At 44.7% G+C, this 18197-nt stretch overlaps 1 protein-coding gene across 1 annotated transcript; it reads left to right on the top strand.

The window, feature by feature from the left end:
- Positions 1–11342: 11342 nt before the first annotated feature.
- Positions 11343–17491, top strand: LOC309559600 (uncharacterized protein). The gene is made up of 2 exons (XM_082262924.1): positions 11343–11412; positions 16831–17491. Exons 1-2 carry the CDS (start codon positions 11375–11377, stop codon positions 17327–17329), a joined length of 537 nt encoding a protein of 178 aa, XP_082119050.1. The 5' UTR covers positions 11343–11374; the 3' UTR covers positions 17330–17491.
- The last annotated feature ends 706 nt before the right edge of the window (positions 17492–18197 follow it).

Genomic DNA, 18197 nt, shown 5'->3' with positions numbered 1-18197 from the left:
CAGGTTCTCACTTTTACCTAAAATAAGAAAAGTGAAAATGTGTTCTTTTTCTTGAACAATATCTCAAAGCAAATAATCTGATCATAGGTCACTGCCGTGTTACAGTGTGTGCCTATTCTGTAGGGGATTACACAGAACTCAGGTTAAGGCCCTTCTCTGTCAAAAGTCAACATTTTCGATAACGAGATCCCCATCCTCTGTGTGTTTTGTTTTCTCTTTACTTATCTCTCATCCCCCACACCCTAAACTTTGGATTTTAGGGGCGCAAAGGGGAGGTATCTGCGTACAGAACTGGGTGAGGCATTGGGGGGGGGGGGGGGGTACCAGTCACTCAGCATCCCCTCAAGTGGCTCAGTGGAATTGTCTCCTCAATACTATATTATACATAAAAGAAACAAATGACTGTATGAACTAGAAATGTCCCAGTAATAATGTTGGGACACTTACTTATTTTTTTTTAATGCCCAATCAGCAGCTTTAAAGTACTTGGAGTAAAATTTTTGACTTCAGCACAGATGCCGTGCTTGCTAATATTTTTACTAACTTAATAGATTTTTCAAAAAATACATCATTTTTGAGGATCAAAGCAGTTCTAAATAGCCCTGTTGAATAAAAAATATACAGTATTTACAATATAATATTCAACCTATATTCTCCTAATCATACTCATCAACCTGTTGAAAATCAATGATGACAACCCTAACAAATCTGTGATATGAAATCTAAAAAAACTCCAGCCTATTAATTATGGAGTTAAACTGTATGGCATATTGTTTTACAGAAGCAGTGGGGGCCACTGAGCCAGGTGACGCTACTTATGCCTTAAACAGAACTGTATACCTAAAAACTTTACCCGTGTGGTAAGTTTTACCAGCTTTGTTCAGTGATAGAAGCTCATACTCTCACTTGGAAAAGTCTAAGTCTTGTCTGACAACAAATTCTGCAATGTCGAATGATTAAAAAAAAAAACATTTTTTTTGCAAAATGTAATCCAAAAAGGTTGTGCCCTAATATTTATTGTAATATGCATCCCTGTTACATTACTACTAAAGCTGAATTCTAGTTGAATAGCACTAAACTTCAACCTGACTGGTGGATACGGTTGTCAATCCCTTACATGTGTAAAAAAACAGCCTTTAACCACTTGATCGCCGGAAAACTGGGGCATTTTCTGCTATTCGGCACTGCACTACTTTAACTGGCAACTGCGAGGTCATGCAGCACTGTATGCTAATTGATTTTTTTATAATTTTGTTCACCCAAATAGAGCCTTCCTTTGCTGGTATTTGATCACCACTGGGTTTTTATTTTTTATTATATAAATTAAAAAAGACAGAAAATTTAGAACCACAGCTGATCAGCAGATTTCATCCCAAATCATTGGTTGAAATCAGCTGCCAAACTCATGCTGTGTCCAATCACAGCATGGGTCGGCAGGGGGCACATGCATGCGCTCCCCAAACCCAGAAGCAAGCCGGTGATGTACAGGTATGTTGTGACAACAGGATAACAGTTGAGAAAGTGGTTGTAACTAAAACAGGAAGACTTAGCAATAAAGAGGTAAAGGAGAATCTAACCATATCATATCAATTTAGAGGAAAAGTATTTTATTGCAGTCTATGTCCCAACTAGAGAGATTTGCCATCACTTCCTGTCCCAGTAGGGACACAAACTGCAAGTAAAACCTGACAAGTCTATCCTTCTCTACTCTGTACAAAACTAAGACAACTATTTCAGCTGAAGTTGGGCTTAAGTCACATAAAGTGCGCTGAATACAACATGAAATGGATGTAAAATATGATAATAAAGCAATAATATGGGAATGATTTAGCTAAGAAATCTGCAGCAAAAGTGAAGCTGTTTTTGGCACTAATTTAGTCACTTTCCTCTACCCAAGTTTTTATAAATGTCTCCAATGCTATCATGTGTGTAATGACTAAAACATGTTAAAATATTCTCCCTGCGCTAGGTAATTTATAAATATATAAAAAAAAATGGTAAATTGTGTTTTAACACAGCTAAATGGAAGTTGACAGTCTTTGTATTTTTGGAGTCAATGTTAAGTGAAAAAACTACTACCCTACATGCCCTGGCCCTTAACCTAAACCCAAACTTAGGATGAGAACCCTTTCTCCACCTAAACCCTACAACCAATGCAGTAGCATCGTGTGGTCAGGGCCACAGGGGTGCTTGCCCAAGTTGCCAAATTAGTAATAATTTGGAGTGAGAAACTCCCTGTTCTGGTCCTGTCAGTGGCACACTCCCTCCTCTCTTTTTCCCCTTAGTCTGTGTGGGCAGGTCAGAGGGGGTGGAATTGAGGAGAGCGAGCAACATGCTCCTTCTGAGTGCATGGCAGTGTACTGTTTAGTGCAGTTGAAGCGAATGGATTGGAGGTGCACAATAGAGGGGGTGTAAGGAGTTGGAGAGCACAATGAGGGGGTGGGGGTGGTGTATAGATTGGGGGGTGCTCACATATGAGGGTGCATGGAGTGGGGTTGAACAGGCAGGCATGTACCTGGGTTAGGGTGCATCTGATAGTAAATAATGGAAATGTCTAACAATGGCCCCAGTATCAGGGGGGACTGTACTGCTTGTATGTGATCGCATGTATGAGGGGTGTACTGTTAGTGGGGTGCACACTCTGTAAGGGTCATATAGTTGGGGGGGTGTACAGTAAAGGGGTGTACACTCCGAGGATGGTGATGTAGTCAGTGAAGAGGTAGGTGGGGCCCCTCCCCCTGGTTAACACGCTGTGGGGCCCCCAGGGACGACTGGTTCTACACTGCCTACTCATCAGGACATACTCCCATCAACCCTTCTCCAGGGAGCTGTCTGGGCTACAGCCCTATGTCTAACTACCCAAATAGACAGGGCCAAGAGCCACTCTGTGTTGAGGTGCAGCCAGCTGGGCATCAGCTTCCAGTCTCTCAACGGATGGCAGAGAGCCAAAGGAGGAATCACTATAAGTGGATAAGAAAGCCAGGCACACATGGATCAGACATAAGGTACTGATAGGGGGGTCCAGCTGGCCCTTCCGTACTGAGCTGGGCCCCATTAGATTAACAGGAGGGCCCAGGCACCTGCCAAGCAGAAGGACAAGCTGTACCTCCCTATTACTGGAATTGATCCTCCTGTGGCTCCCGGCACTGCCGACAGGAAGGTGGGGAGGAGAAGCCGGCTGTGCTGTAGGGGGAGCCACAGATGGATTGGTTCTAGTATCTGTGCCCCTCCCTGCCACTCTGATAAACCCCACCCCCATTCCCTCTTCTGTCCCCCTGTGTGCCTTCCCTCCCTGCAGTGCTGCCAGCTTCTCCTCTTCCCCCTCCCACTAGCTGCATATTTCTGGTGGAAGGGATTCAGGGAATGGTGATGGTCTAGAGCAGTGGTTCCCAATTCCAGTCCTCCGGACCCACTAACAGGCCAGATTTTAAGTATTACCTTGGGGAGATGCAGACTAGAATACTGCAATCACTGAGCAGAAAATTATATCACCTGTGATGTATTTCAGTTATCTTGCAAACCTGGCCTGTTAGTGGGTCCTGAGGATCGGAGTTGAGAAACACTGGTCTAGAGGCTAGGCTAGGGGATGCAATTCTTGCCTTTCCCTTGGCACCGTCCTCCAATACTTACCTTTTAAACACTCCTTAAAAAAAAAAAAAAAAAAAAAAAAAAAAACTTAACCTGGCTCTAACTTTAACCTACACCTTTGGTGCAGTACACTTCTTTTTTTTGATGTCTCCTCCCTCAGCCTCTCTGCCAGTCTTATACTTACATGTGCTCAGTCCAGTGAGACATTGCACACAAAATCATGAAATCATGTAACTGAACACTCACATTTACTGTGAGTACGGACTTTCCATTTGATTGAATGGAGAATACAAAACATATGCGCAGCCCAACGCACACAACTTTGATAAGTGGCTCTGCAAGCTTACACTCAGTGGGTTGGGGTCAGGTGAATATGAGACTGCCAGAAGGCTGGGGGCAGGGTAACCTACTATATAAGTGTACACCTTAACCTTACTGTAAACGTAACCATTATTCTTACCTTGGCCTGACAACCCGTAACATAAAATACTTTTAATCTTAAAACATTACCCCATACTTTACCCCTTCAGCATAACAACCAAACTCCTAACTATAAGGACCCGTTAACACCTGTTTGTTTTAATGCATGTAGATTCATGTACATTTTATTAGTGCGTGTGTACATCTTTGCAATGTGTTGACATGTGTTGTTCGTGTTTTGACATCTCAGCATGTATAATAGAGCCTATAGATGACACATGGAAAAGCTGGAACCCAGCCTAAACTCTGAAAAGTGGTGGATGTACCTGCACTACAAGTCCAACGCTAAATGCTATACCTCGGAATGTGTGATATCAAAGCAACAAAAAATTATATATATATATATATATATATATATATATATATATATATGTGTGTGTGTATATATATATATATATATATATATATATATATATATATATATATATATATATATATATAAACAGAAATAATATCTTTAAAATTCATATAGCTTTTAATAAAGTAATTAATAAATTAATAAATAAAAGCCCCATTTCATAAAGTGCAAGTGAGAAAATATTTGCTTGTTCATGAGAATCTTCAATATTGTGCAAATCACACTCCAGTCTGATAGAAATATGTAATTCCGTGCCAAAAGTGAAGGTAATGGCCTCCCACCCTATAATACAGATCATAGAGTGATCAACAAAGCATACAATAAGTGCTCAGCCAATAAAGTATTCCAAGTGCTTATCACCACCGTGTTGTCACTCTAAGCCAAGTAAGAAATTCAGCCTCTTACCATACATTGTGGACCATTATAAACAAAATGGTCAAAAGCACTTGGCAAATCACGGTCTCCCCGTACAGCTTGTCATCCGACTGTTCTGGCAGCAACCAGTTACAGGATGAAAAGCGAGAAAACACACTTCATAGTGCAATATGTTTTTTAAAATGTTGCCTCTTTAATGCCAAAATTGCACTTATATGATAAATGTTCCCATGTTACTAAACCTTCTAAGAGGTGGTTCCAACCAGGTGGTCTCCAAGTGTCGGTCTCCAGCCGACAGAGTGATGATGCCATGTGTAGGCCATACCTGTTGCATTTCGTCAGAAGATGACGTCTTCGGGGGAATTAGCAGCATTTTAAAAACATATTGCGCTATGAAGTGTGTTTATGTTGCTCTTCATCCTGCAAATGGATGCTGACGAAATATTCGGATGACAAGCCGTACGGGGATACCTTGACGTTAACAAGCACTTTTGACCATTTTGTTTACGATGGTCCACACTGTATGGTAAAAGGCTGAGTTTCTACTAGGCTTGGAGTGACAACACGGTGGTAATAAGCACTTGGGATATCTTAATAGCTGGGTGCTTATTGTATGCTTTGTTGACCATTGTATGGTCCATATTATAGGGTAAGGGGCCATTACCTTCACTTTTATGTTGGCATGGAATTATATATTTTTATCAGATCGGAGGGAGAATTGCACAATAATGAAGATTTTCAGGAACAAGCAAACATTTTCCAATTGAATCGCATTTTATGAAATGGGACTTTTTTTTACATTTATTTATTAATGATTTTATCAAAAGCTATATGAATTCTGAGATATTATTTCTGTCACATATTGTATTTATTGTTTTTTGTTATTGATTTTGATTTAGCACTACAGGATATAACAACTGACTGCATGTCAGATAAATAATGCACACCAAAATATAATACCTAATACCAGAAATGTAAACGACCTGCAAAATTGAACAGATACATTCATATGATAACAGTCCTGTAAATGTTAACGTAAAAAGAATGAACAGAAACAGAGCAGACCTTGCGCATTTACAGCCTTCAAAGATGAAAAAAATTACATTAATAACAAAATGTAAAAAAAATCAAGTTTATGTGAAAACAGCTCAGTAAAAATGCATGCCATTGAGTATTCTAATATGAAACAGAATATCTCCTGTCCAAGGAACTTACCCTGCAGATCACCACCTCGTTCTTACAGTGACATATGTTCAGATCATTGAATTCTAATACCTAAAGAGATTGCCTGCTATACATACACAGATAAAGGTAAAATAAATGAAGGAGGGTGCCAGCTTGGAAATCATGAAGAAACTGACAAATGTTTCAAAATCCTTACTTTCATCAGTCGTAGTCAGCAAACAACCCAGGAAATACAGTTCACATTTGGTATTGCAATTATTGGTTGCTTAATATAGGCTTTTATCCAGTTAAAATATTAAGCAACACTGTTCTGCAGTTCAATGCTAAATAATCCAACATTTTACAATCCAAGTAATCATTGCAGTAAGAGACTTAAAGTAGATGTAAATCCAATCACAAAAATCTCATATAAACCTTTAATATGCTAATGTAATTTCAAAAGTTTTTTTTCAGTCTTCCTATATTTGCAGCCTTCATGAACCACTTTACAACCAGGCTTTTTCTGGCACTTTTTGTTTACAAGGTAAAATCAGTATTTTTTGCTAGAAAATGACTAACCCTCAAACAGTTTACATTTTTTAGAGACCCTAGGGAATTAAATGGCGATCATTGCAATTTTTTATGTCATGTGATATTTGCGCAGGGGTTTTGCAAACTCAATTTTTTTGAAAAAAATACACTTAAATGAAAAAAAAAAAAAAAAACACAATATTTACCCCACTTTTTTTGTAAAATGTTAAAGATGATGGTGTGCCTAGTAAATAGATAACGAACCTCTTGCTTTAAAATTGCACACGCTCGTAAAACAGCGGCTAGCTTCGATAATTAAAATCTCCATAGGTGACGATATAAACGCCTTTACAGGTTACCTGTTTAGAGTTACAGAGAAGGTCAAGTGCTAGAATTATTGCTCTCGCTCCTCTAATGTTCATGGCAATACCTCACATGTGTGGTGCGAATACTGTTTACATATGCGTGCGCGACTTGCGTATGCATTCGTTTCTGTGCATTCGCATAGAGAGATGGGGCTTTACACTTTTTTTTTTCTTATTTATTTTACTTGTTCCCTTGTAATTGAAATAAAGATGACAGGTCTTCTTTATGGAGTAATATGGGGTCATGACGTCACTCCGGTCCTCCAAGGCCATAGGGGTGATCAAAATGGATGAACTCTTTGATGGTCTGTGTGACCAGCCGGCGGCACAGCCAGATCGTTTCTCAGGCGAACCGCTGGAAATGATAAGCCCGAGAAACACCGGCATGCTTTCACAAGAAAGCCAGCCACCGTCTTTAAAAAACGATATTGGGGTTATGGCTGATATCTTCCACCATAATCCTGGTAAACTACTTGCAAACCGGAACGTATATTTACATATTGGGGTGGAACTAATGGAACAAATGGACTAACCAGCAGGCAGGCTATTTAGCGTGAAAGAGATGTGCAATGTCTATTCTGCAATAAAATGAACATACCTGCCCGCTCGCAGTCTTCTGTGGCATGTAAATGTAGCAACCTCCAAGGTAGGTGCTAGGCAAACTATAGTTGGGCCTTGTCTGCTTATCAGCATGGCCATGTTTTCAGTTAGGTTGTCATGGTTCCCAGGTGTGGCTGTTGAGACTGGGGAGTCTCCCCCACTGTGGTCAATGAGGGCTCTCATTGGGCAGTGGAGGAAACCCGGCCAATAGCACACCCAGGCTTGTATCTACCCCAGAAAAGCAGATTCTGCTGCATAGCTTTCTGGGAGTGGGTATAATTTTGAGGGGAACACATGACGCAGCGTCTTTGGCGGGAAGCAGAGTCCCGGGGGGGGGGGGGGGTACGGCTGTCTCTCCTCCTGTCAGGAAGAATCTGGGGTATCCCAGGCGGCTGGCCTGAGGGGATACAGGGCTGAGCTGAGCTGCAGGAAGGATCCAGCGGAGGTGTGGGGGATCAAGTTCCAGGAAAGCATTCTGAGTCATGATTACTGTGAACTGTCCCTGGGGGTCTGCATAGTCAGAGGGGACCACTCCGCAGAAGGTCAGAGGGATCCGGGAGCTAGCTAGCCAGTGCAGGAATAGAGTAAAGGGGGTGCCAGTGTTAACCCTGAAGAGTAAAGGGGGTGCCAGCGGTTGGGCCCTGACGTGTACAGTGTTACAGTGTTGAGAGTTGCAGCAGTGTCTACAAGTACCTACCTCAGTCAGGAAGGACTGGAGGAAGCCGTGTCAAGGACTTTTGAGCTAACCAGAGTGTCAGAAATCAGTTTTCATTTCAGTACAGCAGGTCAGTGATTTCAAGCGCCTGCAAGCGTTGGTCAGCATTCAGCCGGCATCAAGACAGCGCTGAAAGGCATTTTTCTTCAAAGTGTCCCGATTTGTACCTAGTTGAGCCAGAGGAGTATCCCACTCATTTCCTTCTCCCAGGGCTGGCCCAAGACATTGTGCTGCCTGGGTCCAAGAATTAAATGGTGCCCCCCCTCCCCCCCCAAAAAAATTCACGCCCTCCAGAAGGCCCCCACATTCTATAGGACTATGAAAGCAGTCAGAGGGGTGTGAGTGTGTACGGAGTGACAGCAGGAGCAGGACAGAGCAGTAGACACTGGGCATATGAGCGCACCAGGCTTTCTCCTGTCTATAGTGCCACAGTGCCCTGCAGTGCTGCGGGCATGGTACAGGAGAATGCAGTGCTGCGGGCATAATACAGAAGAATGCAGGGCTGTAGGCATGGTACAGGAGAATGCAGGGCTGCGGACATGGTACAGTAAAATGCAGGGCTGCGGGCATGTTACAGGAGAAAGCAGGGCTGTGGGCATGGTACAGGAGAATGCAGGGCTGAGGGCATGGTACAGGAGAATGCGGGGCTGTGGGCAAAATACAGAAGAATGCACGGCAGTAGGCATGCTATAGGAGAATGCGGGGCTGCGGGCATGGTACAGGAGAATGCGGGGCTGCAGGCATGGTGCAGGAGAATGCAGTGCTGTGGGGATGGTATAGGGGAATGCAGGGCTGTGGGCATGGTTCAGTAGAATGCAGGGCTCTGGGCATGGTGCAGGAGAATGCAGGGCTGCGGGCATGGTGCAGGAGAATGCGGGGCTGGGGGCATGGTACAAGAGAATGTGGGGCTGCAGGCAAACTACAGGAGATGCAGTGCTGCGGGCATGTACCATGCCCGCAGCACTGCATCATCTGTAGTATGCCCGCAGTCCTGCATAATGGCAAGTAGTGTGGCTGTGGAGAAGTCTCACTTACCTGTTCCTGAGGCCTTAAATTTAAAAATAGCGCCGCCCGGCGCCAACACGTCACTGTGTATGCGCCGACGCTGCTCGGGAAAGCTTGTACATGTTCGGCTATTCCCGGAAATAGCTGAACGTGTACAGGCTTTCCCGAGCAGCGGCGGCTGCGGCGCATACGCAGTGTGCATGTCGGGCCGGCCGCGGACCTTTTTTTTTTAACTCGAGTATGAGCCCAAGAAGAGAAGAGGCGGCCGGTGGCCGCCCCTCTCTAAGTGCCGCCTGGGTCCCATGGTCCCACCGGGACCCATGGTAGGGCTGGCCCTGCCTTCTCCCATCCCCATATAAAATAAACAAAAAACAACCAAAGATGCCGGACTGTTCATTGTCTCAGATCTCACACTTGGGCAATCAGCTTAAATGTGCTGTTGATGCTAACGGTAACCATGGCAGACCCACATCAGGCCCAATGCCTGGAAATCCTGCTACATAAATTTAGCTAGGTATACAAGATTTGTAAGATTGTATGTAAGATTTAATTCTGTCCCCTGAGTGCTGTGCAATACTTAGACCTAAAGTAATAGTGCAGAATATGTGTAGCGCTTAACCCATAAAAAAAGTGCATGTAACAAAAAAAACAACTCATATGTTCAACAAATAATGTCCACCAAATTAATAGTGATCACCAATAAGTCCATTGAAACAATGAAACATTGAAACACAGTTTGCTATGCTTCAGCTATGAATGGACACAGGGACGATCGGTACTGATTACTCACTGTGTTTATTCTAGGGATCGATCGATTATCAGCAAAGCTGATATATCTAGGGCCGATCTGCACTTTCCCCGATATTCGGGAAAGTGCTGTACGGGAGTGATGTCTGTAGCTGAAGGCATGACCCCGTTACAGGCATTCATAGGCGAAAGTCGACTGTCTCTTGTAATGACAACCGATGCGGCTGAGAAGAGTGATATGCATAGCTTCACCCACTCTCCTGAAATCCTGAGGAATAGTTTTAATTATGTGGTATGTGATGGAATGAGACAATCTGTTACAAGGCTTTAGACCCGGTTCACAAATCCATTGTGGGTTACCGTATCGCATTCAACTCGCAGGCAGTTCACACTGCCATATGTGAATCGCTGGGAGTGTCAATACAAAGCTAACAACACCCCCAGATCAGTTTGCATATCGCAGTGCGAACTGTCAGTTCAGACATGAATCGGATCGCATAGGTGTGAACACCCACGCGTTCTGATTCTGATGCGGACCCAAAAAGGGGTCCTGTGCGAGTTGTGTCCGAATGCGATGCAAATTCAGACATACAATCTGTATGGCTGAATTCGCATCGCAAAGACATCGCACGTAATTTGCAGAGCAGTGCGCTGCGAATCATATGCAATGTCTGTCATCGCATATATGTGAACCGGCCCTTAGGCCCCTTTCACATGAATGGTTAGATTTCAGCTTTTAGCTGCGGATAGAGGAACTTATTTACTGCAGCTAAATGCAGACAATGCATCCCTATGGCCCCATTCACACACTGTGTTTAGCAACGTTTTCATAACATACGGTTTTGGGCATTTAAGAAAAAAAAAGTTGACAGCGTCCAGGAGGAGCGATTTACCGCAGCTATCTATATATTACTGCAGTTAATTGCAGTACAAAGAAAAAATAAGTAAACAGTTACTACACAAAAGGCAAGAATTTACTACCGCTGCTAAATGCAGACGCATGTAAATGCAAGTAATCACATGTAACGCAGTGTACAAATGTGAGCAATTTTTGTGCCAAGAGCGTTGGAATTTCAAAATAACAAAACATACTTTTACCAGTGGCAGAACATCCACCTGTGTGAAAGGCTTACTGTGCAACATGTCAGTACCAAACGTCACCACTAGAGGTCCCCACAGTACCATTCCTTTATTAAATACATTTATGAACCTGATCCGCAGATTCGATACATTCTGCTTTTTTCGTCTTTCTATAAATGGCATATTTAAAAAAATATATTTTTGTAAATGTAAAACAAAATAGAATATGTACACATTAATATTTAACTAAATCGTTTTAAATAATGGAAAGTGCTGGGAGGGGGTACCGACCTTTGTTTCTAGCCTGTTGCTATAGAGATGGCCGGTGTGTGTGAGGAGTGCAGGCTGTGCAGGCCTCTGCCTGGGATGAAGCGGTGTGCTCGGTGTAGAGGGGTCCTGTACTGGTGAGATTGCTCCTACACCTCATATCTGAGTGCACATATCTAGTGGCAGAGTTGAGTTTGTTATCAATGGAAGAAAGGTTTATTCAGAAGTTCTTCCTGCATATAAAAGCTTGTGGTTTAAAGGGTGAATGGTGATTACACTGCCCACTGAGGGAGAGTTAGCTTCAAAGTGCTTGTGAGATTGGTGATGAAGTGATGTGTTCATGATTAGATGTTACAGTTCTCTATAAAGGAGATGTAACAGTAAGGGCCCGCTTGCACCAGAACACGGTGACCAAAGGCGTGTGCCATATGGGTTTCCCGCACCACGCTCAAAATGCATTGCCTTTGGAATCTGCCGCGGATGCCAACATAATGTTACTGGCACTGTAAACGCAGATTGCAAACGCAGAACCAGATTCCATGCATTGTGTTTTCAAGCATTCACATTGGTCTGATTTGATGTGTCAAATCATATGTGAAATCTGAGCCAATTGCCAGCAATGGCACTGTCCGAATTGGTGCGACACTGACTTGTGGCGCTGCACCGATTCCCAAAAGTAGTTTCTGTACTACTTTTATTTGGGGATGGGGGGGGGGGGGGGTGGGGGTGGGAGATTTCCATAGACATCTGTGGCTGTGAAATCGCCCCTGAAGTCGGACTGAAATTTCGGCTTGAAATTAGTTCAGCAAAACGGCCCCAGTGTAAACCTGGGCTGAAAAGTAGTGCAGGAACAACTTTTTTTGCATTCAGATGCGATTTGCAGCCCATTCAAAGGAACAGGCTGCAAAATCACACTGCACGGGAATGTTTAGGAATCGCACAGGAACATGGACCATGTTCCAGTGTGGCTCAGGTGTAAATGAGCCATGAAGCCCGACTAAACAACAAAAATCAAAATAAAATGTATTGCCACTCACCAGTGCCTAACGCAGTGTGAAACCCATCCAAGTAATGGTGTCCCCAAACGGTTACAGTCAAGGCATACTGTGAATAACGGTCACTTTTGCTGGTGCTCTCATGAACTGTCAAGCCATCAGATGACTGGTGTCACAACTGATCCCATGTGCAGCCCCAACTGCAGGTCAAACACTGAATAAAGTGGAACTTTAGGCTAGGAATGAAAATTGGCAAACAGGCAGGATTTTTAATGCAGAGGAGACATGCATTGTCCCTTCTGCATTAAGGCCTCGTTGACTCCATTGCGCAGAGACGTCAGTTTTTCTGTACGCATCCTGCAGAAAACAACAATAGATCTCTATATGCCCTGTTCACACCACAACGTGCAGATTTTTTTCTGTGCAGGAATCTGCAAAGTGTATACAGTTTTCTGCACAGGAAAAAAACTGATGTGACATTAACATTGGTGTGATTAGGGCACATAACTGACGCATATAAAAAATTACTGAAATGCGCATGTAAACTGATGTCTCTGCAAGTAAAATCTGCATGGTTTTCCAATCAGTTTTCATGCAGGTATGGTTTGAAGATGTCAGCGGCTAGAATAGAATACCAGGGACAGTGCATGGCTGGATTCAAGGTGAGTACAGTTCTGCTTTAAAGCGGAGTTCCACCCAAAGGTGGAACTTCCGCTTTAGGTAGTCCTAACCCCCTGACATGCCACATTTGGCATGTCATTTTTTTTGGGGGGGAGCGGGTACCTAGTTATGACAGGTACCCGCTCCCACTTCCGCTTGGAGTGCCGCGGCACCCTGAGCGGAAGTTCTCCTCTCCCCCTCCCTCCCTGCAATCTTCTGGGACATGTCAGATGTCTCCACTCTGGATGGAAGAGCAATGAAGATACTTTTGGACAGAAGAATTTGCTTCTCCTGTTTTTTTCCTGTGATCAACAATCAACTTCCGGACTGGGCGACGGGCTGGATAATCTAGATCCAGTGGTCACTCCAGTCTGGCCAGCGAGCTCGCGCTGACCTTCAGCTCCGCGCTTGGTCGGTCGTCGTGACATAGCCCCACCGGACAGTGTCTGGCCTGCGAGTTAAATGCCTTGCGAGGTTGCATACGACCGGGTCTCGGGCCGAGTCACAGCAATCCTCCTGGCCAACAGCCCCCCATTTCGATGGAGAGGAGGTTCTGTCTGGAGCGGTGCCTGCCTGGTTCCTGGTATGATAAGTGACTGTCCCCACTCTACCCCTGGAAGGTTTTGGTGTAGAAGTGGGCCCCTCCATGGGACGGTCGAATCCCTGGGTTCCCGTTAGGCACCCCCCCTAACCAGTTTGGTGGTCCCTGTGGGCCATATTGCCTCCACCCCCCTTTCTTCCTTTACGGACACTGGGGCTGTGGGGTGGCCTGGTCCACCGTCTGGGGTGGGGGCAGGGTTCTTTTCTGGGGATGGGGGCAGGGGGGGTGCTGCCAGTGACCAGGCGATCGGCTGTGGGGGGGGAGGGGCTGTACCTGGTGGGGGCTCCTGCCAGGGGCCCCCCTTCCTGCCTGTGCCGTTTTCTGAAGGCCTAGGGATCCCTCCTGGGGCTGCCATTTTTCTGTTAGCCTGTGTGCTCAGAGCACGGCGGCCATGTTTGTGTAATCCGGTGGCCATTTTGCAGTGGTTTGCCATTGAAAATAGCGGCGGCCATGACAATGGAGCTCTGTGGGCGGCGATTTTGGCGGTGGCAGCCCCTCCTCATCCCCTAGTGCTGGCTCCTGGATCTTTTCACTTCCTGATCGCCGCACATGGAGTGAAGATTATCCTGGTGGCTGCAGGTGCCTGTTTCTGCTAGGTAGTGAGTCTGATGGGGTCCTCTTCCCTCTCTGCTGAGGTTTAATTAGGTGCTCTGTAGGTGGTGCCAGAGTGGTTGGGGTGTTCCTTAGCAGTGTTTTTACACCTTTTCTCGTCCCTCATGAACTCATGGAGTCTTTGGGGCCCGTTTCCCCACCTGATCCCCTTTCAGAGGCTGCGGGCCCTCTCAGTCCCAACCATCCATCGATGCACTGACGGTGGTCCTGGAGTCCTTTGTGTCCCGGGTGGAGGTGGTTTATGGGCGATGGGCTAGCAAAAAGCGCCCCCTGCCTCATCTGTCTCCTCAGATCCTGAATCTGATTCCGCTGCTGCGGATGTGGGACACTCTGCTAGGTCTCAGATAGTTCTCAGATAGTAAGGATTATTCCTCCACTTCTGCAACTGTGCACGAAAAGGCTCTGGTAGATGCACTGATTGTATTTGTGCGTGAGACCTTAAAAATGGGGGACGCAGGTGAAGCTGCAACGGAGGCGTTGGTTCCCTTTGGCACTCACAAGCCACCCAGAGCGGCAAAGGTGTTTCCTTTCCCCGCCCATTTTGACAGAATTATTGCTAAAGTAAAGAGTGGGAACAGCCAAATCGTCACCTTGTGGTCCCTAAATGATTTGCTATGCGGTATTCCTATGAAGAATTCCTTCTCAAAAATGGACTGTTCCACCAGTGGTGAACCCTCCCGTCTCTAGATAAACCACTTTAAGACCGGAAGATTTTACCCTCTTCCTGATCAGGCCATATTTTTTTGGTTCGGCACTGCGTTACTTTAACGGACAATTGCGTGGTCGTGCGATACTGTACCCAAACAAAATTTACGTCCTTTTTTCACACAAATAGAGCTTTCTTTTGGTGGTATTTGATCACCTGTGCAATTTTGAATTTTTGTGCTATAAACAAAATGATATATATTTTTTTTTGTACACTTTTTTGATGAATGGGTAGGGGTACCCCCCTCCCGCAGACCCCCACAACCACAGTCCAGGGTTGTCGGGAAGAGGCCCTTGTCCCCATCAACATGGGGTCAAGGTGCTTTGGGGAGCACCCTCCCTATGTATAGGCAAGCCGCCTGATATGGTTTAGGAGGGGGCTTGCTCGCCCCCCCATCCTGGCCTGCCAGGCTGCATGCTCGGATAACGGTCTGGTACGGATTTTGGGGGGGACCCCACGCAGGTTTTTTTTTTTTTATTTTGGCGTGGGGTTCCCCTTAAAATCTATACCAGACCCAAAGGGCCTGGTATGGACTGGGGGGGACCCTACCCTGTTTTTCTCATTTAAATTAAATTTTTTCCTTTAGAAATGTCAGTATAGCTGCCGCAGGCTACATACATATGTACAGTAAGTACAGATGCACCACTTTACAGGCACATTAAGGAGACCCCCCAGGCACTATATTTAAAATAACTTTTTATTTTTATTGTTTCACTTTAAGCATAATTAAAATCACTGCTCCTGTAAAAACGATAGTTTAAAAAAAAGAAGTGTTTACATTGATACATGTCCCTCGGGGCAGTACCCGGGTCCCCATACACTTTTAAAGACAATAACTTGCATATAAGCCTTTAAAATGAGGACTTTTGATTTTTCATGTCCCATAGACTTTCATAGAGTTTGCATGTTCGCTAGGACTTTTTCCCTGTTTGAGATGTTCTGGTACGAACCTAATAGGGGGGTATTCGGCCCATCACTAATGTTGGGTGATAAGGTCCTGACCAGAGGCGTAACTAGAACCTTCAGGGCCCCAGTGCAGGAAACCATGAAGGGCCCCCCGGACCCCTGGCCAGGCCCATTCTCTTCAAGCCTGGGGTTTTTCCCACTGATCCTGGGGCCCTTTACTCTTGTTGCGGGGCCCTTTATTACGGTCCTGCAGCAGGACCCTTTCACAAGTTCACCCACTGGTGTCAGTAGGTTTTTATTTTTTGGTATTTTAATTGTATTATTTTTTATCATTTTATTTTATATTTTTACAATGTCACTGACTATGACTGTTCATTCAGAAAAGGAAGGAGCTGGTAAATTACATATTTACCGATCCCTTCCTGGTTCTCTATAGTGACACATCCCCTGCAGCAGCTGGCAGGAGAGAGGAGGGAGCACAGTTAGGGGGAGGGGCACCACAGTGAGGGGGGGAACCAGGGGAGCACACAGGGGCCCAGAGACAGCAGAACACAAGTGAACTGGATAGGAGGAGCGGCGGGGGCAGCATACAGAGGAACCAATCTCCTCCATTTTCCTCCTGCAGCTACAGGAGGAGAAAGGAGGACAGTGATTTCTCTACATGCTGCCCCCGCCGCCCCTCCTATGCAGGTGTGCAGGGGAGCCGCACAGGCCCCCTGGAGCATGGGGCCCGGTTGCAATTGCAACCCCTGCAACCTCTGTAGTTACGCCCCTGGTCCTGACAGGGCAACCCTGCTCAAATGTCGATGGTTTCATCAGCAACAAGCCAAAATTCAATCAGTGTATGACCAGTTTTAGGGGCAGACATGTTTAAAAGTGCAATAACGTAAATATTATAGTAATTATATATGTTTTTATATAGTGCTCTTTGAATGGGTACGTGTAACATTTAAAGTAGGTGCTATCCCAATTTGCCTTAAAAGGTGGAAATACATTCCCATGTCATTACATAAGAAATCGTTCTTTACTTCATGTATTAATAATCTCATCCAGTCTTTTACTCTTTTGTGCACAGCTCCAAAGACTGCCAAGAAAAACACTGGCTTACACATAAGCCCCAATGTTCAGAAGTTCCAGAAACAAAAGAGAGAGCTCATCTTCCAGAAGGCACTGATAAAGATGATGGAAATGATTCAGAGAAGCAAGAGCAGGCTAATCACTTTGTGATAAAAATGAAATGCAAACACAGAAAATCAGAAGTCAGAGTGCCAAAAAGTGAAAGTGGTGAAGAAATGTTTTTGTTCCTGTGCCAGCATCTAAAAACTCCACCAGAAAAGATAAGACTGATCTCCAGAGGAAAGCTAATAACAAAAGAGAATATTTCATCTTACATTGCAGATGGGGCCATCTTTCAGGCTTTTGGTGAGGAGTCAGAGGATGAAACTGGACTGGATTTCAGGGACATTGAGGTATTGATGGCACAGCTGTCCGTGGAGAGGAATGTAGCTATAAAGGCGCTTAGGAGAACTGGGGATCTTATTGATGCCTTTCTTTATGTTTCTGATAATCAGTAGGGCTTATTCCTCCTGAGTAATAAACTAACATAAGTTCCATCACAGCTATCGTGTCCTTCTGCCTAGTCCAGTGCCAATAAATCTCCTTCATACAGTTACAGCCTAGAATTTTCTCACATACAGAGTGTGACTGCTGGAGATTGATTAAAAGTAATTTATATATATTTTTGTTCATGTATTTTTATAGAGCTGACAATTTACACAGTGCTTTACATACTGTATATTTATATCAGTCTGTTCCCTCAAAGAGTTTACAGTCTGTCTTGGATACATACATACATACATTTCCAAACCTTTTTGGGTCCAATTTAGACAGGAGCCAATTAACCTACCTACTTTATCTGACCCCCCCCCCCCCCCCCCCTACTTCCCAAAAGCTCCATTTCACAAACCGGAATGGAAGAGGAGGCCTTAAAGTGGAACTTCCTCTTTTGGGGAGCTCCACTTTAAAGCAGTATCAAAGTGTAGAAGATAGAAAAATCCCCCTGCAAGTTAATGTCATAATGTAATAGTATCGCTGCCAGGGATTCCATCTTCACCGGGTCTTCCTTCAAGATTCATGAGTTCCAGCCATTTGAATGGCCGACCTGCAATGACGTCGCTCATGCACATGGAAGCCACGTTTGCTGCACAACGCTCTGAAGGGGCTGGGTCTCAGTGGTTTCATTGCCACACTGCAACCTCCTGCCCTTCAGCCTAACGGACCCAGTGGACATTAGTCCATCTAAATGCACAACCACCAGCATGGTATCGTATCATGGGTTTAATTTTGCTTTGTGTACAATTTTGTATTGTGATCAATAAACCTTTTAATTTTTAGCCTTTACCATTGGCTTTGATTTTATACAGTTTGAGGAACTATAGTCAT

This window comes from Pelophylax lessonae (genome assembly GCF_965119305.1).
Source record: "Pelophylax lessonae genome assembly, chromosome: 7".
Taxonomy (NCBI): Eukaryota; Metazoa; Chordata; class Amphibia; order Anura; family Ranidae; genus Pelophylax; species Pelophylax lessonae.
This window is presented reverse-complemented; position numbering and strand designations above follow the sequence as displayed.

Excerpts from the sequence above, each read along its gene's own strand:
- LOC309559600 (XM_082262924.1), top strand. The coding sequence starts at position 11,375 with ATGAAGCGGTGTGCTCGGTGTAGAGGGGTCCTGTACTG. Across the intron at positions 11,413-16,830 it reads TGTAGAGGGGTCCTGTACTG|CTCCAAAGACTGCCAAGAAA; the intron begins GTGAGATTGCTC and ends TTTTGTGCACAG.